Source organism: Podarcis cretensis (genome assembly GCF_951804945.1).
Source record: "Podarcis cretensis genome assembly, chromosome: 5".
Lineage (NCBI taxonomy): Eukaryota > Metazoa > Chordata > Lepidosauria > Squamata > Lacertidae > Podarcis > Podarcis cretensis.
Genome location: NC_137174.1, coordinates 21,225,852 through 21,241,608, shown reverse-complemented (window position 1 = coordinate 21,241,608; position 15,757 = coordinate 21,225,852). Strand labels below are relative to the sequence as shown.

Below are 15,757 nucleotides of genomic sequence, written 5' to 3'. Positions count from 1 at the left end.
TCAGTTGAAATTCCATGGAGCAAAGCTCAAGTCCCCACCCACTCCAGACAACAGACAGTCTGGAGCTTCTACAATGTAAGATAGGGTGGGTTTTGGGTCATCCCTCCCAAGTTGTTGACCTTTGAGAATACATTTTGCAGCGGCGTTTTGTTAAAAAACACACGTACAATTCACATATCATTCCTTAAATCAATAAGATGATTGCAGTAGTGTAGTGTAGCCTAGTGTAGACTTGGGGGGGGGGGACACCTACCTCAGTATTGAAAAAGAGACAAGTTCATAGATGAACTGAACAAAGGCAGCAAGTGTGGAGGTGGGCTGGATCACATATTGGTAGCCAGCATGGTTCATGACCTGTTGTTCCTCAACCATTGTTTCATATAGTTCTTTTGATTCCATTCACAGGAACAACTATTATTTTAGTAGTGTGCCAGTAAATATTGCCTCTGAGAGTGATGAGTGCCTTTCTCAAATCAATGAACCCCCCAAGCACCTTTTTAAAAGGCACTGTAGGAATGGGGCTTCGGAGGACTCATCTGAAGGTTGGCCATGTATTTTCATCTCCACCCACAGCACCATCCATGTTGTTTCCTGCCATGGGTCTTCATTTTGCTCTGAGTGCTTATGCTGGAGTGCCTCAGGAAGTGAGGCCCCCCGCTTTTGCCTTGAGGTGGACAAGTGACCTAATGGTCATCCCAGGGACTTGATCTAGAACCTTCTCTGGTGGCCTCCATCTGACACGGCATGTTTCCCACTGCTCGGCACATCCCTGTGCTGCCAGATGATGGTTGTCTCTCACACTTCTGCCAAGCCATCTTCCACCCACCTCTCGTGTATGGAGGGCAGGCTTTGGGGGGGGGGGAAATTCATGGGCTTTGCTGAAATTACTTGATCCATATTTGCTCCACTTCAGACAGCAGAATCGGACACAACTGGTCACCAAGCAGCTCAAGGTTTTGATGGCAGCCCTAGTGAAGGAGGTTTAAGAATTGAAAGCAAATTTCAAGAAAATCACTTGATGCACCTTTTGCTTGACTCTACCATTTCAGTCCATGTGAAGGGGGATAGCACATGATGCTCCCCAACTAAAAACGCTCTTTTGCAAAGACAACAGTAGAAGTTGCTGGAAAGCACACAGGTAGTGTAATTTATTTTGTTAAGAAGGAACCACCACCGCCACTTTAGGAAAGGTGAATAAATCGTTAAAAAAAAAAAAAGTCATATTGGCCAGATTGCTAAAGCAGAATAAATTTTGTTCAGTATTTGAACTACATTTCCAGTCAATATTTGTTTTGGAGAAGGGCAAGTTAGCTTATCTTAAAACACCATCTAGAAACACAGTGAGAGATGTTTGATTTACTGTGGTCAAGGCTGTACAGCTTTTGCCTTGCAATCATACATGTATAACTTACTAACGATGCCCTAATATCAGAAGATTGTTCATGTGTTCAGAAGAAGACCCAAGCGTGTATAGTATGTCTCATGTTATAGCCTATAGTTGCAAAATATTTTCTCAACTGAGGTCATTTCCAAGTTACCTACATATTGAGCATTCACCCTGATTTGTTTGCAGGGAGGTAAGATGATGCGCTCCCGCTGCTCGGTCCCAGCGCCTGCCAACCTAGCAGTTCGAAAGCACCTCCGGGTGCAAATAGATAAATAGGGACCGCTTACCAGTGGGAAGGTAAACGGCGTTTCCGTGTGCGGCTCTGGCTCGCCAGATGCAGCTTTGTCATGCTGGCCACGTGACCCGGAAGTGTCTCCGGACAGCGCTGGCCCCTGGCCTCTTGAGTGAGATGGGCGCACAACCCCAGAGTCTGTCAAGACTGGCCCGTACGGGCAGGGGTACCTTTACCTTTACCTTAAGATGATATCCTCTATTAACTAAGCAAAACTTGGTACACTACTACCCAAAATTTCCAACCCCAGCTCTGGAGCCAAGTGAGGATTACCAGGTAAGATCCACCCTCTATTGTGTGGGCAGGTAATCCCTCCCCCTACCTGGCCTGGTTTCCCTGGCAACGCTTCCCCCAGGTGGGATTGGACAACTCACTGGGGTAGGCGGGGACCTCCAGGTATCCCACCTGAGGGAAGGCAAAGCCTATGTTGATGGGGCCACTCCAGATCCAGGGCTGCACGCGTCCACGCAAAGGGCGCCCCCCGTTTTAAGCGGGGAGCAGTCATTGTTGTTTGGCTGAGTATGAACCATTAGCACAAATCCTTGTTATGTCCAATTCCACCCAGTTTATTTTTCATCAGCGGAAATATAATCAGCATGAATTATAGAGCAAGCGAGTCAGAAAGTGAAATCTATCTGGATGCAGAGAATGTTGTGCAAGTTCTTGGGGAAATGATGAACCATTGTGGAATTTAATATGTGTATGTCTTTCCAATGTTTGCCCAAATGTGCATCACACAATGGAATAGAAAGGCAGCATTGTTTACCACATTCTGGTGTACATCCTATTGGAAGCAATGGCGTAGCTGGTCAGTTTACATGTTTGGGTGTGAATACCAATGAGGATCTGATTTGCACAAGTGGTAGACCATGAGGCAGAACAGTGGAAAGCAGGTTCTGGCTAGCCCTTGTTAGTTAAATGATTCAGTACTTTTTAACCCATCTCCACCTCAGATAAATGCTCCTAGGAATGTTTACTCATATGATGAAAATAATTCTGTTTGCTCCAAGAAAATCTCTTTTAATAAACAGTTTTGAAAATATAAATATAAAAATATCCTGTGCATGTAAAAATCCCCCCACCCACATCAAAAGCAATGCACCCCACTTAGGGGGGAAAAAATACCCACAAACCATTTTCAACTTCAGATTTACAAGAAAGACCTTACATTTCATTCTGAATGTGCGTCTTAAGCAGAACACGGATCATGATTTATTGATATAAGCCCATCAATCTACATAGTACTTTATATAGTAACACAAGCAAGAAGAAAGGTCCTGCCCGAAGGAGCTTCCTCTCCCGCTCCTCTCCTCCCAGGCAAATCCCACAAAATGCCCTTATAACTCAGTTAAAAACAGTTGAAACCCCAAAAAATAATAATAAAAATCTATAAAGTATATATTTTTTTATTTTTTTAAAAGAAGCCCTCTCTGCTGAGCAGCAGCAGCAGCAGTCCTTATAAAACCTGTCAGGTCCCACCCTGGCCCATTGGCTATCTTATGTGTGCACATATGTCAATAGACAAAAACAACAAAGGATTAACAAAATAATGATTAATGTCTACAGATAAAAAGCAAACACAGTACTGAAGCTTGTGGCTGGGTCGAGCTCTTTTTTTTTTTTTTTGGAACAGATGGCCTAAAATTCACAGAGTATTAGCCTCTTTTCCCCGCAGGCCCGGTCGTTCCACTTTCCATTCACATAAACCTCTACACAGTTCTCCCTGCCCTTTTCGTTATTGGGTTCTCCCTGTAGCCAGTTGGAGTAAACGATGGCATCGCCATTCAGGTACCTAAATTTCCCCTCCGTCTGGATATCAGTTACCCCAAGAAAGACCGACTTGTTATGCTGAACAACTATCTGTTGGACGGCTGTGTTCTCTGCAGCATTTTTGGGGGCGGCCAGCTGGCCCCCGGCTTGCAGACACTTTTGCTTCAGGTCATCAAAGGTGCCTTCGTAGCCGCTGGTGACGAATACTTTGTTACCGACGATTCGCCCTCCTGGGAATGCTGCAACTAAAACAAACAAAGGGAGTGGGCGTCAGGTTGATCACCAGCCACTGTGTTTTGCAAAGCCAATAAATGGATGACAACCTCTGCTATTTGTAACCCATAGAAATCTTGGATTTGGATAATGCTTTTAGCAACAAGGGGGACACGGGTGGCACTGTGGGTTAAACCACAGAGCTTAGGACTTGCCGATCAGAAGGTCGGCAGTTCGAATCCCCGTGATGGGGTGAGCTCCCGTTGTTCGGTCCCAGCTTCTGCCAACCTAGCGGTTCGAAAGCACGGCATTTCCGTGCGCTGCTCTAGTTCGCCAGAAGCGGCTTAGTCATGCTGGCCACATGATCCGGAAGCTGTACACCGGCTCCCTTGGCCAATAAAGCGAGATGAGCGCCGCAACCCCAGAGTCGGTCATGACTGGACCTAATGGTCAGGGGTCCCTTTACCTTTACTTTAGCAACAAGTTGATTAATGCCATCCTATGTAGAATCAAGAGAACCCTCATAGCACCTTAGCTGTGGCCACAAAGGTAACAATTGAAAATTGATGGTGCACCTGGCTCTGGCCAGGCTACAGCACATTCAAAAGAAACCCTGGTGTTTACATTTTCTTCACCGAATTTTCAAAATGTTGCAGTTATTTTGCAGGAAAGGAAAACGGATCTTTAAAAAGCGCGTTCAGATAACGCTGCAAAAGACTAGGGATAACCTACACAATTTATCCCTGTGCTTATTGAGTTTGTGCTGCGATCATAATCTTGCAAAGACAATGTTGCTGCTGGTTCTCTAATGCTACAACAAGGGAATGATGCAGGCATGTGCTGGAATCTAAGGGTTACGAGGAACATTCCTGTGCTATCACATATAATGTACCCATAGACTGTATGTTGGTACTGGTTCTCTGTTAAGGGGCCAAACGGACCAAGGAAGATTGCAAAAGACGGTTCACAATTTTTCTGTTACATGCAACATTTACCTTTTTGATATTTGGAGAAACTGGCTTGCAAGGCTCTTAGCTGCCCCTCTAGGTCACTGACTTGTTTTTTCATAAGGTTGACCTCTAAGAAATAATAAAATGATCATGATCTGCAAGATTCAGTACTGTAGTAATATGCGGTAAACAATATATTGCACACAGTGTGGATGTGAAACGTTTTGTTAAACCAAATGCCACCTCTCTCTCGAACTTCCACCCACCCAGGAACAGTAAAAATTGCCAGACAATTCAAATGGCACAACACAATAAACATGTTGTTGACACAATCAATCAATTGCTGCCATAATTAATTAATTCATCATTCATTCATTAATTCTATAGAAATTTAAATAATATGCTATATTAAATACATAATCTCAGTGTAGAATCATCTGGAAATGAATTTGTACATTTGTGAATATTGGGTGGTGATCTCTTACTAGGTCTGTTTTGCTTGTGTGTTGGTGTATACATGTGTGTATTAATGGTATGAATTAATTATACAGTACCATTAATGGTTCAGTGATATTAATGACCATCAGTGGTAAATGTTTGCTCTTTTTTGAAAGAAGCCTTTGCTTATACAGATACATGTATCCATCGCTTGATCCCTTTATCAGACCTTCCTGTTAAGGCCCAAACTAGAATAAATATCCCCCCCACCCCAGAATAATCTGGAATTAAATACACTTTCATTCGAGTTGTGTGATTTTTTTTTTTTTAAGTTAGATCCACCCTGATTGTTCACTTAAACTTTCCCTCAATAATCAGAGTTACAAAATTCACATGGATTGCACCAACTTTTCAACGCTAAAAAGGGCACAGCAAATTAAAAGACCAGCATTAAAATTTTGCTCTGACACTTTTAATGCATCACTTTTAACATCAACAACAAAAGGCTACCCTCCTTACCTGAGAGACCGCTGTCACCCTTGGTCCCTTTGTCACCTACAGATCCTTTATCTCCTTTGGATCCAGGAGATCCTGGTTTCCCCACTGGCCCTTGGATACCGGTCGCTCCTTGTAATCCTATGGAGAGAATAATAATAATAATAATAATAATAATTTTTATTATTTATACCCTGCCCATCTGGCTGGGGTTCCCTAGTCACTCTATGAAAACATAATAAGATGTCTAATGTTAAAAACTTATTGATACAGGATTTTTAAAATAAAAAAACCCCTAGCATGTTAGTTGGTAGGTGGCTTCTGTTTTCCTATGCATGTTAATATCTGATAAACAGACATAGCCAATTGATTTAAAAGGTTGTATACAGGAGCAGTGTGAACAAACCACCCATCTTTTCTTTTCGTTAACTGGAAAGGAGCGTCAGAGGTTGACACTGAGCAGAGGATGAGCAAGGGCTTGGCACTGCACCTGGCACCCCTGGGGCAGTGCCCTTGGGCACTGGTAAGGCGAGTTACCATTTTAAATTTCCCACAGTGACATGGAAAGCTCTGGAGCCTCGCAGAGTATTAAAAGAGCAGTCCCGGGGGGGGGGTTGTGTGTGAGAGAGAGTACAGACATTTTCAATGCTCAGTATGGCCTGGAGTGCTGCTATACTAGGGGTATTGTGGGGAATTTAAAATGATAGTTTTTTCATTGCAGGTGGAGTTCCACTGATGAGGGAGGGCTTTCAATCCCAAGGCAATTTGCTCCTCAAATTCAGAGCTGAATCTGGGGAGTGCCAGTTTTCTTAAAAAAAAAAAAAAAGTCATCTAAGTTAGTGGCCTGCTAAAAATCCCTCAAACTAACTATGCACTACATCAGGAAGTTATTTCTGTTGTTTCTTCGGAACCTTTTCTCTCTCTTTTTTAAAATAATTTTTATTAAATTTTCCATTTTAACAATTCAATCAAATCACATTAAATACTCCAAATTATAAAAATACATATCATATAGTCCAAATATTCTGCCAAATTATAAATTTTTATTGGGGCTTCCCATGCTTCAAGTTCGGTGGGGCTCTGATCATCTTATATCTCTACTGCCTTGAGTTTCCAATAGTTCCTTTAATTCTTCCTGTTGTTACCTTTCCTTCATTCATGGCCTCTGAGTTGTTTCCACAGGCGAGTTGAAGTAAGCAATGATATGCTTCTGTGTGAAATTTGTCTACTTGACTCTCCGCCTATTGTTTGCTGTATATCCTCACACGCTGGTGTTTATGCCAAATTAATCCAACTCTTCGGAACCTTTCTCATGCCATCAAAATGTTTGTTCAGATACACCTTTTCGTCCACACCACTTACCTCTTTCTCCTACATCTCCTTTCGCTCCCTTTTCGCCCACTGGGCCTCTGTCGCCTTTGGGCCCAGCGACACCTGTGTCACCTTTGGGACCTTGGGCACCAGTAGCTCCTTTCGAACCTACAGAAATATTGAATAGGGAGGGGAGAATCAACAAAAATGGAAGGTACTTTGTAACGGTCACAAATGCAAAAGTAGGTAAATAGTTTCAGCTCAGCCCTAGTTTGTCTATTGTTGTTGTTGTTCCTATGCTGCCCTTCATCCAAAGATCACAGGGAAGTTTACAATATAAAACATAAAAATACACACAATAGTAACAAAATACCAGCCCATCTGTCCGGTTTAAAAGGTCATAGACTAGACAGAGGCAAACTCGGCCCTCCAGATGTTTCAGGACTACAACTCCCATCATCCTTAGCTAACAGGACCAGTGGGCAGGGATGATGGGAGTTGTAGTCCAAAACATCTGGAGAGCTGAGTTTGCCTATGCATGTCATAGATGGTTTAATTAGCCAAAGGATGGGAGAAGAGGAATGCTTTTGCCTAAGATATGTAACAAAGATGCCAGGCGGGCCTCTCTGGAGAGGGCATTCCACAAACAGGGAGCCTGGTCTCATGTTGTCCTCTGGGCTTCTTGTAGAGGAGGCACATGAAGAAGGGCCTCAGATGATGATTGCACTGTCTGGCTCAGCTCATATGGGAAGAGGCGGCCTACATCTTAGGTTGGACATTCTCACAGAAATGATAGCTCCAGTGTTTATATACTAACTTTGGTTTATACTGAGGATATGATAGTCACAATTTTACATCTAGGGGGTAGTCCTGTTAGTCTGGTATACCAAAACAATGATGAGGCTATGGTACTGCAGAGCAGGGGTAGTCAATAGGGTTCCCTCCCAAGGTGAGCTACAACTTACACCATCCTTGCTGAATGGGGCTGATGGGTTCCAACAAACTCCCATGTTGTCTACCCCTGCCTTAGAAACTAGCAAATATATCATAGCACAAGCTTTACTGGACTAGTGTCAGATGCATTTGATGAAGTGGTCTTTATCACTACATTTTATAACTTGCATGTTGCTAGAACATGACTTCAGAAGCTGGCTGTCACAGATCACAATCTTTTTGTGACCTCAGCCAATTGCCTAACAATGGGAGTCAAGCTTGAGAGCTGTCAGCCTATGATGTATTTGCTTGTTCTTTCATTGGCATCCATGATGGATGTCCAGTGGTACCTCGGGTTAAGAACTTAATTCATTCTGGAGGTCTGTTCTTAACCTGAAACTGTTCTTAACCTGAAGCACCACTTTAGCTAATGGGGTTTCCTGCTGCTGCTGTGCCGCTGCTGCATGATTTCTGTTCTCATCCTAAAACAAAGTTCTTAACCTGAGGTAATATTTCTGGGTCAGCAGAGTCTGTAACCTGAAGTGTATGTAACCTGAAGCGTATGTAACCTGAGGTACCACTGTATATATAGAGGGAAACATCAGAGGTATGGGCATTTTATGGTTGCTTTCTCCACTCACATAGCATTTATAACTTGGAAATTGTACCATACTAAGTATCTGGACAACAGATGCCATGAACATTTTCAGTGTATTCTTTTAAAATCTGTGACTGGGATCCAAAAAAGCTACTTAGGCATGCTTAAGCACTTGGACTGACATTTAGGTCTTCTTACTTCTTTAGTTGGATGGTAGGTCTCCAGGGATATCACAAATGGCTGTTTGAGAAGCAGAAGCCCCCAACCCCACTGGGTGTGCAGAAGTAGTTGTATGCTCCTTTGGATCCTGGCCACTGTGGTATATTGAACCCTCTAGCAGAAATCCAACTATTTAGCACTTAGGATTACCTGTTTCTCCCTTGACGCCTTTTTCACCTTGTGGGCCATTGTTGCCTTGTGCTCCAGAGGGGCCGACGCTTCCTGGAGGACCCTGCAAACCTCGGATTCCACGCGGTCCTACACAAAAGAAAGAGGTTTTGTGAGCAGGCAGAGATATACACCAAAGAGGGAAGTCTCTTGTGATGAGTTGCAGTGCATCAGGAGCTCCTGGGCCTTAGAACTGGGAACATTGAAATGTGCATGCCATTGTCCCAATCTGGTATGCCTTCAGAATGGTGGAGGACACTGTCCTATGACTAGTATTGAAATAAGTTTCAACAGGAAGTCTGGTGAGGTTCTGTACATGGACTGGGGTATGGGCACCATCCTGTCTTTCATCTCAGGCAGCAAAATATCTTGGGCCAGCCCTGTACTGGGAGCAAGGAAAGAGCACATTGGTGGGTTTGTACTCCTGTCCAGGGAAAATGTTTGATGCGCCCTCTAACAAGACTTAGAGACCGATGTGGATAAAAATATTTAAAAAGAAGTCTGATTTCTTGTAATAATATCTAGCTTTTGTTGAATTTAATGCAATACAATTCCATTTAGTCAACAACACTCCTTACCCATTGCTCCAGCATCTCCTTTGGGTCCTTGCTCTCCTTGGGTCCCCTTTTCTCCTTGTGGTCCAGCTGGTCCCATTTTTCCGGGAGGACCAAGAATTCCTCTTGGTCCTGCCAACCCTGGCATTAAGTGGAAGAATGAAAAATTGGGTTATCTTTATGATAAAGCTTACATATGAGAGGAATGCAATACATAATAACCCAAGGGAGACGTTTATTGAGAGGTGGGCCTTGTTTTTACATTTCTGGAATGACAATCAAAATGATATTTCCCCTTTTAACTTAAGCACGATACTATATTTGTTATGTTGTCCCTTTCCCTCTTCATATGTCTTTCTTTCTTTCTTTCTTTCTTTCTTTCTTTCTTTCTTTCTTTTCTTTCTTTTTCTGCATGGCGAAGCAAACATGTTTGATGTATAGCTACATATTGTTATAATATCATATTAAAATCTTTAAAAAGAGGGGAAAAGTGGTTTACTAAGTGGGTGAACAAGAGGCACTTGTGATGAACACAAGGCTGATAAATTACTGGCAAATCAGTTAAATGAAATGATCTCATGCCAATTTCAGTTTAAAGATGCTAACACCAGAAGCAATGCATTGATTCCAGTCTTGGGTCATCATCATTGCTAAGTTAACTAGGGTTGCCATATTTCAAAAAGTGAAAATCTGGACGGAAAAGTTGTTGAGCTTTTTTGGCCATAGTTGCAAAAACGACACTGCCGACATCGGTTGCCATATGTCTGCCTTGACATTTGGCTGATTTCCGCACAAACACTGCTTCTGACTGCAGTATTCCAGGTATGTATGGGAGATTCTGGATGTATGGCAATTCTAAAGTTAGCCAAGGCAGCTACATTCAAGGTGGCTGTTGCCATACATCCACCAGATGACGTTCTCCTCCCCTCCCTAGATCTGCTTTCTCCTCTTCTGCCTTTTCCTTCTCTGTTTGACATCATGTCCTTCTTAATCCAGTGAGAGGAGGAGAAATGCAGAACATCATGCAGTCTTGCACTTCTAGCCCTCACTGTTGATGGACCCACACAGTCTTTACATTATAAATTTGAAAACTTAAGATTCATTTTTATATTTATGTCATGCTACTTTGCTTTTATGTTGTCTTGGTAGAATTTTTATGCTGTTTGCATGTTCAGGCACCGTGACTCTGCTGCCCCTACCCAGTGGAGAAAAACCAGTCAAGACACATTCTTTTGAGTTGAATAAGAGCACAGCTTTATTGGTTGCAGATGTAAGAGGTTTGTCATAGGCATTGGGTATATCCTATAACAACCAACTTGCCTGCTGGAAGGGTCTACCCTAAGGCAAGGAGGTCCTATGACTTACATCAGATAGGTACATCCCCACCAGGATCTCCACCTTGAAGGGTACTATGGCTCTAGCCCCCACCTGGGAATCTGGATAGAAGCATCTCCTCCAGGATCCTTTTAACAGGATACCCCTTTCCCTCGAAAGGGCAGCAAGAGGCTTACAACCTCCCCTCCAACCAAGACTAAGGCTTTTACCCTCAGGTGGGTAAACTTCAGATTCATCATGAAGTTGCATCATAAGCCGCTTTTGCTTAAATTATGTGGGACTGCATGGTTTCCTGTCTCCCCCGCACCTCCAGTGTGTGAATCAAAAGCTGATCCTCAAATAATGGGAGCTCTTAGGAAGTCACCTTTTCCATACCTTGCTCTCCCTTGTCCCCTTTTGGTCCTTGGACTCCATCTCTCCCATTTATCCCTGGTAACCCTTTCTCAGCTGGTCCACATACAACCAGTGAGCAGGCATTCCGATCCAAGTTCTGTATAACTTGCGGTGAGCCCTGGAACGATGCTGGTGAAAATTGCGAAACCAACACAGAGAGCGTTAGAAGCACCAGCATTGTTCAGTGGTTTGACCTGGGGGGGGGGGATAAAAATTAAAGAGGTAGAGATAGGAGAAAAGAATTAACCCAAACCCAACTGTACCAATTATAATGCACTGCAATGAAATGAAGGCTATATGAACAAGGATTTAAAATATTGTGGGTAAAGTGTTGTGTAATAGATTGAAGTAGGGGATTATGCACCATTTTCAACACTCTTTTAATTTTCTTTTGTTTCCTCATCTCTTGAACAGCTACACACAACAAGAAAGTTTTTATGCAAGGTAGGAGAACCCATTGGCCACGCTGCCTTGGGCCGATACAAGTTGGAGCCCAAGAGCACCCCGAAGAGGCCTCACGCCTAACATAATAGCTAGCACCTCTATTACTACTACTACTACTACTACTAATAATAATAATAATATAACCAACCCTTCGCCAGCAGGTCCCAGGGTGGGCTTTTAATTCAGTAATATAAACAGGTTTTTTAAAATTAAATAAATAAATATTTTGTGATACAAAACAAACAAACAAACAAACAAGGAAAAGTACATATAGTGTCTCCGCTTTCAATTCAGAGTGTCTCTTCATAGTTCGTTTACATTCAGTATGAGATGCTATTGTCATAGATTTTGGGGGAAAATAAAGGGGAGAGAGAGGGTTGGGGGGTGAGGAGCTTTTCATTCTATTGCATTGCGTTTCTGCAGGGTTTTTGTGTCAGCGTCTCATGAGTAGGTCCTTTATTTATATAGTTATTTGTTTTTATTGGCATTGTGAGAGACTGGAGGATCTAAGGTTCGGTAGGCTACGTTTGGTTGGTTGTAGTGTAGTTTATTTGCATGTTAGTGTGCGGGCTTTTTTGTTGTTGTGTCAGGTTAGCCATATTGGTTTGTAAGTTGTTGGGGAGGGGTTAGGTCAGTTAAAGCAAGTGACCACTCCCCGCTTAAAATGGGGGGCGCCCTTTGCGTGGACGCGCGCAGCCCTGGATCTGGAGCGGCCCCATCAGCATAGGCTTGGCTTTGCCTTACCTCAGGTGGGATACCTGGAGGTCTCCGCCTACCTCAGTCAGTTGTCCAATCCCACCTGGGGGAAGCGTTGCCATGGAGACCAGGCCAGGTAGGGGGAGGGGTTACTTGCCCACACAATAGAGGGAGGATCTTACCTGGGAATCCTCACTTGGCTCCAGAGCTTCTCCCACCCTACCCACCCTCAGTTGATGTCTTCTTTTGCAGGTTAACTTATCTTCACATGTATGCGGGTGCTACGTTAAGGTCGCTGTTAAAGGGCCGGAAAGGAATTTCCCTGCATTGGCAGGTTTCGCCTTTCCCGTAGCAAAACGTCACAACTTTGGCGGTATCAGGCCTTGGGCGGAATCCTTTAGTCTATCTTCCTCTTTGCAGCGGCGATACCAGGGTTCCCCGTTAAAGGGGTTTCTGAAGGGAGGCTTTGACCATACGCCGAAAGGTTGTCATTGCTCTCCCCTGCGGCGGCGGCATAACGGGGGCGGCTATCTCTGCTTGAACATATGTTCTCCAGAGCCGGCCCATCCCCCCCCACTGGATAACCCTGAAGCTCCCTAGGTCCCCGGCTGGGGACTGGGGAGAGAGAACGCCCAATGCCTGAGCCAGGGTCTACCCACATTTGAAATTTAATAAAGTTGTGGCCAATTTAATCCCATAGCACGTTGTCTTGAGTCGTTATTCCACATGATGGGGGGGGGGGAACCGCTCGGGATCTGGGGACTCCACCTGTCCATGCAATTACAATCTCAGGTATGGGGTGTGGGTGTCCTGAAACCACACTTCTCAGATATCAAAGGGCAGGGTATAGAGATGTGTATTTAGCAAAAACCTGTATAGTGAAAGTTCCAGACACACCTCTCCACATAAGGCACATTTCAAGAGTGCCATACTAGATCCCATTTAGGAAAGAATAAGATTCTGCACTCTTCTAGGGATGAGATTTTCTGCAACTCGCAGTGTCAAGCTTATCTGCATGGTTCCCCCACCCATAAAAACAACAAAAAAACACCCCTCCTACATCACTCCTTGATCTTGATGAGAAGTGGGCTATTTATTTATTTTTACTGGTTCTGCTAAAAATACAAATAAGACTCACACATATTAAATGCATTCTTCTGCGTAGCATATTACACATGTATTGGGTGCTATTCAACCAAGTTTTAATTGGAGACTGCCGGTAAGTAGTGGAACTAAGTTAGTCATGTTCCCTAATTTCAGCAGGTTTGCTCTGAGTAAAACTTGGTTAAATACCAATTGTTATTTGCATATACATTCCGTGTTTCCTAAAGTAGCAAGCACATAAAGAGATCCATAAAGGAATGCATGTAACTGTATTAAAAATATGCATGTAGTAATCTTTGTAATACATGCAGAAAGATAGTATAGTCGTACCTTGGATTCCAAACGCCTTGCAAGTCGAACGTTTTGGCTCCCAAGCACCCAAAACCTGGAACTGAGTGTTCTGATTTGTGAACGTTCTTTGGAACCCGAATGTCTGATGCGACTTCCGTGGCTTATGATTGGCTGCAGAAGCTTCCTGCAGCCAATTGGAAGCTGCACCTTGGTTGCTGAACATTTTTGGAAGTTGAATGGACTTCCGGAACAGATTCCGTTTGGCATCCAAGGTACGACTGTATATTGGACTATTCCACTGAATTTGTTTGACTTCTGAAGTACCATAGTACTGCATTGGGTTATCAGGCACTAACTAGGCCTTGGGAAGGAGGAGGGAGGAGTCTAGAACCTTGTCAGGGTCCTCCCACCTCCTTCCTGAAGCAAGTGTTTACTAGGCTTTGGGAAGGAGGTCGGAAGGTGCCTTCCTGGCTCTGCACACTGTGTGGGGGATCCGCCTCCAGTTCTAGGTTCAATCTCCAGCATCTTAAATCCTGGAAAGTTGCTACAAGTCAGTACAAACAATACTGAGCTAGATGGACTGATCTGATTCAATAGATGTTGTCCTCTGTAGCTGGAGATGCCCACAACTGAAACTGGGATTTTCCCACACAAAGCATGGGCTGTACCACTGATCTATGGCCCTTCCCCTATTATGCTTCAGCAGCGTCTCTGGGCTAAATTGAATTGATTGAAAACATGAAGCCAGAAGGTTATGAAGAGGATGACTATATGCAAAGCAGTTCCCAGCTCTAACTAAGAGGGTATCTCAGCCAGTGGAACTTTTATCACCTGGGTAGGGCAAGCTGTACTTGGCCAAAATACCATTTTCCCTGCATAATTATAAAAGGAATAGAAATGCCTTCTTCCTTTGCAACGGAATGCCTCCTTCCGAACAATACATTCAAAAGGACAATTTGCCAACTGCATTTTAATCAGGGTGTTAAGCAAAATGGATCAAGATACTAACAAATTACATTGCTGTTGGACACAAAATCAACTCGTCGTTAAATCTGGAGCTAATTATTAGATAAGCGCAGGCAGATGTGAAAGTCTGATACAGAAAACACTTAATAATCAAAGGATGGATTATCAATGAAGAGAGAGTTAAGGCGGCAGACCTAGCTCTGGTTGAAATTAATCAAATCCATGGAGCACAATGCAATCTGACCCATTTGAACAAGGAACTGACGGCAGTCTTCAATATTGCATGTATTTCAGTCGCATAGTCATCATTAAGGAAGGACAAATTTAAAATCTACTCACTCACTTTGACGTTTCTGGTGCTCTACAAAGGCCCGGACAGGAATCATCCGTTAGGAGTTCAGCCTTCCTTTTATAGGCTACAAGTTAAGTAACACAGGCTTTGGTTTCTCAATCATGTGACCTCACAGGAAACTTATAGCCAATTTATAACACTTCAGGAGCTGTTGGCCTCTTTCAACGTTGTGTAGCTGATAAGAGATGCACAGAACAAAGGGTGGGATTTCCCATGGCTTGCAAACTGTAAGGCATTTGTCTTTTGGAGCAAAAGGGCTGGGGGCTCAAATATGCATGAATGTTATCCTAGCACATTTTTACTATGCAGAACATTGAGCAGCATATCTTGCCAGTAACAGGACTCAATGGTCAGGGTTTCCCCAGATGAGGCTAATGACCCCATTGGAACCAAAGAACCATAGAATTGTAGAGTTGGAAGGGACCATGAGGGTCATCTGGTCCAACCCACTGCAATGCAGAAATCTTTTACCCAAAGAATGATAGGATAAGTGATGGTTGAGTGGTTGACTCGTAGCTGAGTGTGTGAACAGACTCCATGGAAAAGCATTGCATTTGAGGCATTGCCCAGTGATATGAAAACTTGGAACTGGTTCAAGCATGTTCAAGCTTTGATGACTGTAACATCAGAACAAGTGTCATGTCCTGCTCCAAAGTCTGGTTGGCTGGCTCCTTTGGGAAGCAGGATGCTAGGCCAGAGAGGACGTTGGTCTGATCCAGCAGGTTTTATATATCCTCATGCTCTCAGAGCATAGGTAGCCTGCAGATGTTATAGACTGCAGCTCCCATCAACCTCAGTCAGCATGGCCAATAGCCAGGTATGATGGGTGTTGTAGTCTAAAGCATCTA

The 15,757-nt window shown here is 43.5% G+C and overlaps 1 protein-coding gene across 2 annotated transcripts; it reads right to left on the bottom strand.

Annotated features, from left to right (window-relative positions):
* Positions 1–3,098: 3,098 nt before the first annotated feature.
* On the bottom strand, positions 3,099–15,053 carry LOC307216652 (uncharacterized protein). 2 transcript variants are annotated; one of them, XM_079977084.1, is made up of 8 exons: positions 14,901–15,053; positions 11,039–11,250; positions 9,353–9,469; positions 8,757–8,864; positions 6,908–7,024; positions 5,570–5,686; positions 4,658–4,741; positions 3,099–3,694 (listed from the first exon to the last, which is right to left on the bottom strand). In XM_079977084.1, exons 2-8 carry the CDS (start codon positions 11,232–11,234, stop codon positions 3,318–3,320), a joined length of 1,116 nt encoding a protein of 371 aa, XP_079833210.1. In that variant the 5' UTR covers positions 11,235–11,250; positions 14,901–15,053; the 3' UTR covers positions 3,099–3,317. The 2 variants fall into 2 exon arrangements, with proteins under 2 accessions (XP_079833210.1, XP_079833209.1); XM_079977083.1 differs by having other exon boundaries at positions 14,897–14,956.
* Between the last annotated feature and the right edge of the window lie 704 nt (positions 15,054–15,757).

What these genes read in the sequence shown, in the direction of transcription:
- LOC307216652 (XM_079977084.1), bottom strand. Translation starts at nt 11,234, where the DNA reads ATGCTGGTGCTTCTAACGCTCTCTGTGTTGGTTTCGCAATTTTCACCA. An exon ending in AGGCGTCAAGGGAGAAACAG is followed by an intron (nt 7,025 to 8,756) that starts GTAATCCTAAGT and finishes ATATTTCTGTAG; the next exon opens with GTTCGAAAGGAGCTACTGGT. An exon ending in AGGAGATGTAGGAGAAAGAG is followed by an intron (nt 5,687 to 6,907) that starts GTAAGTGGTGTG and finishes TTCTCTCCATAG; the next exon opens with GATTACAAGGAGCGACCGGT.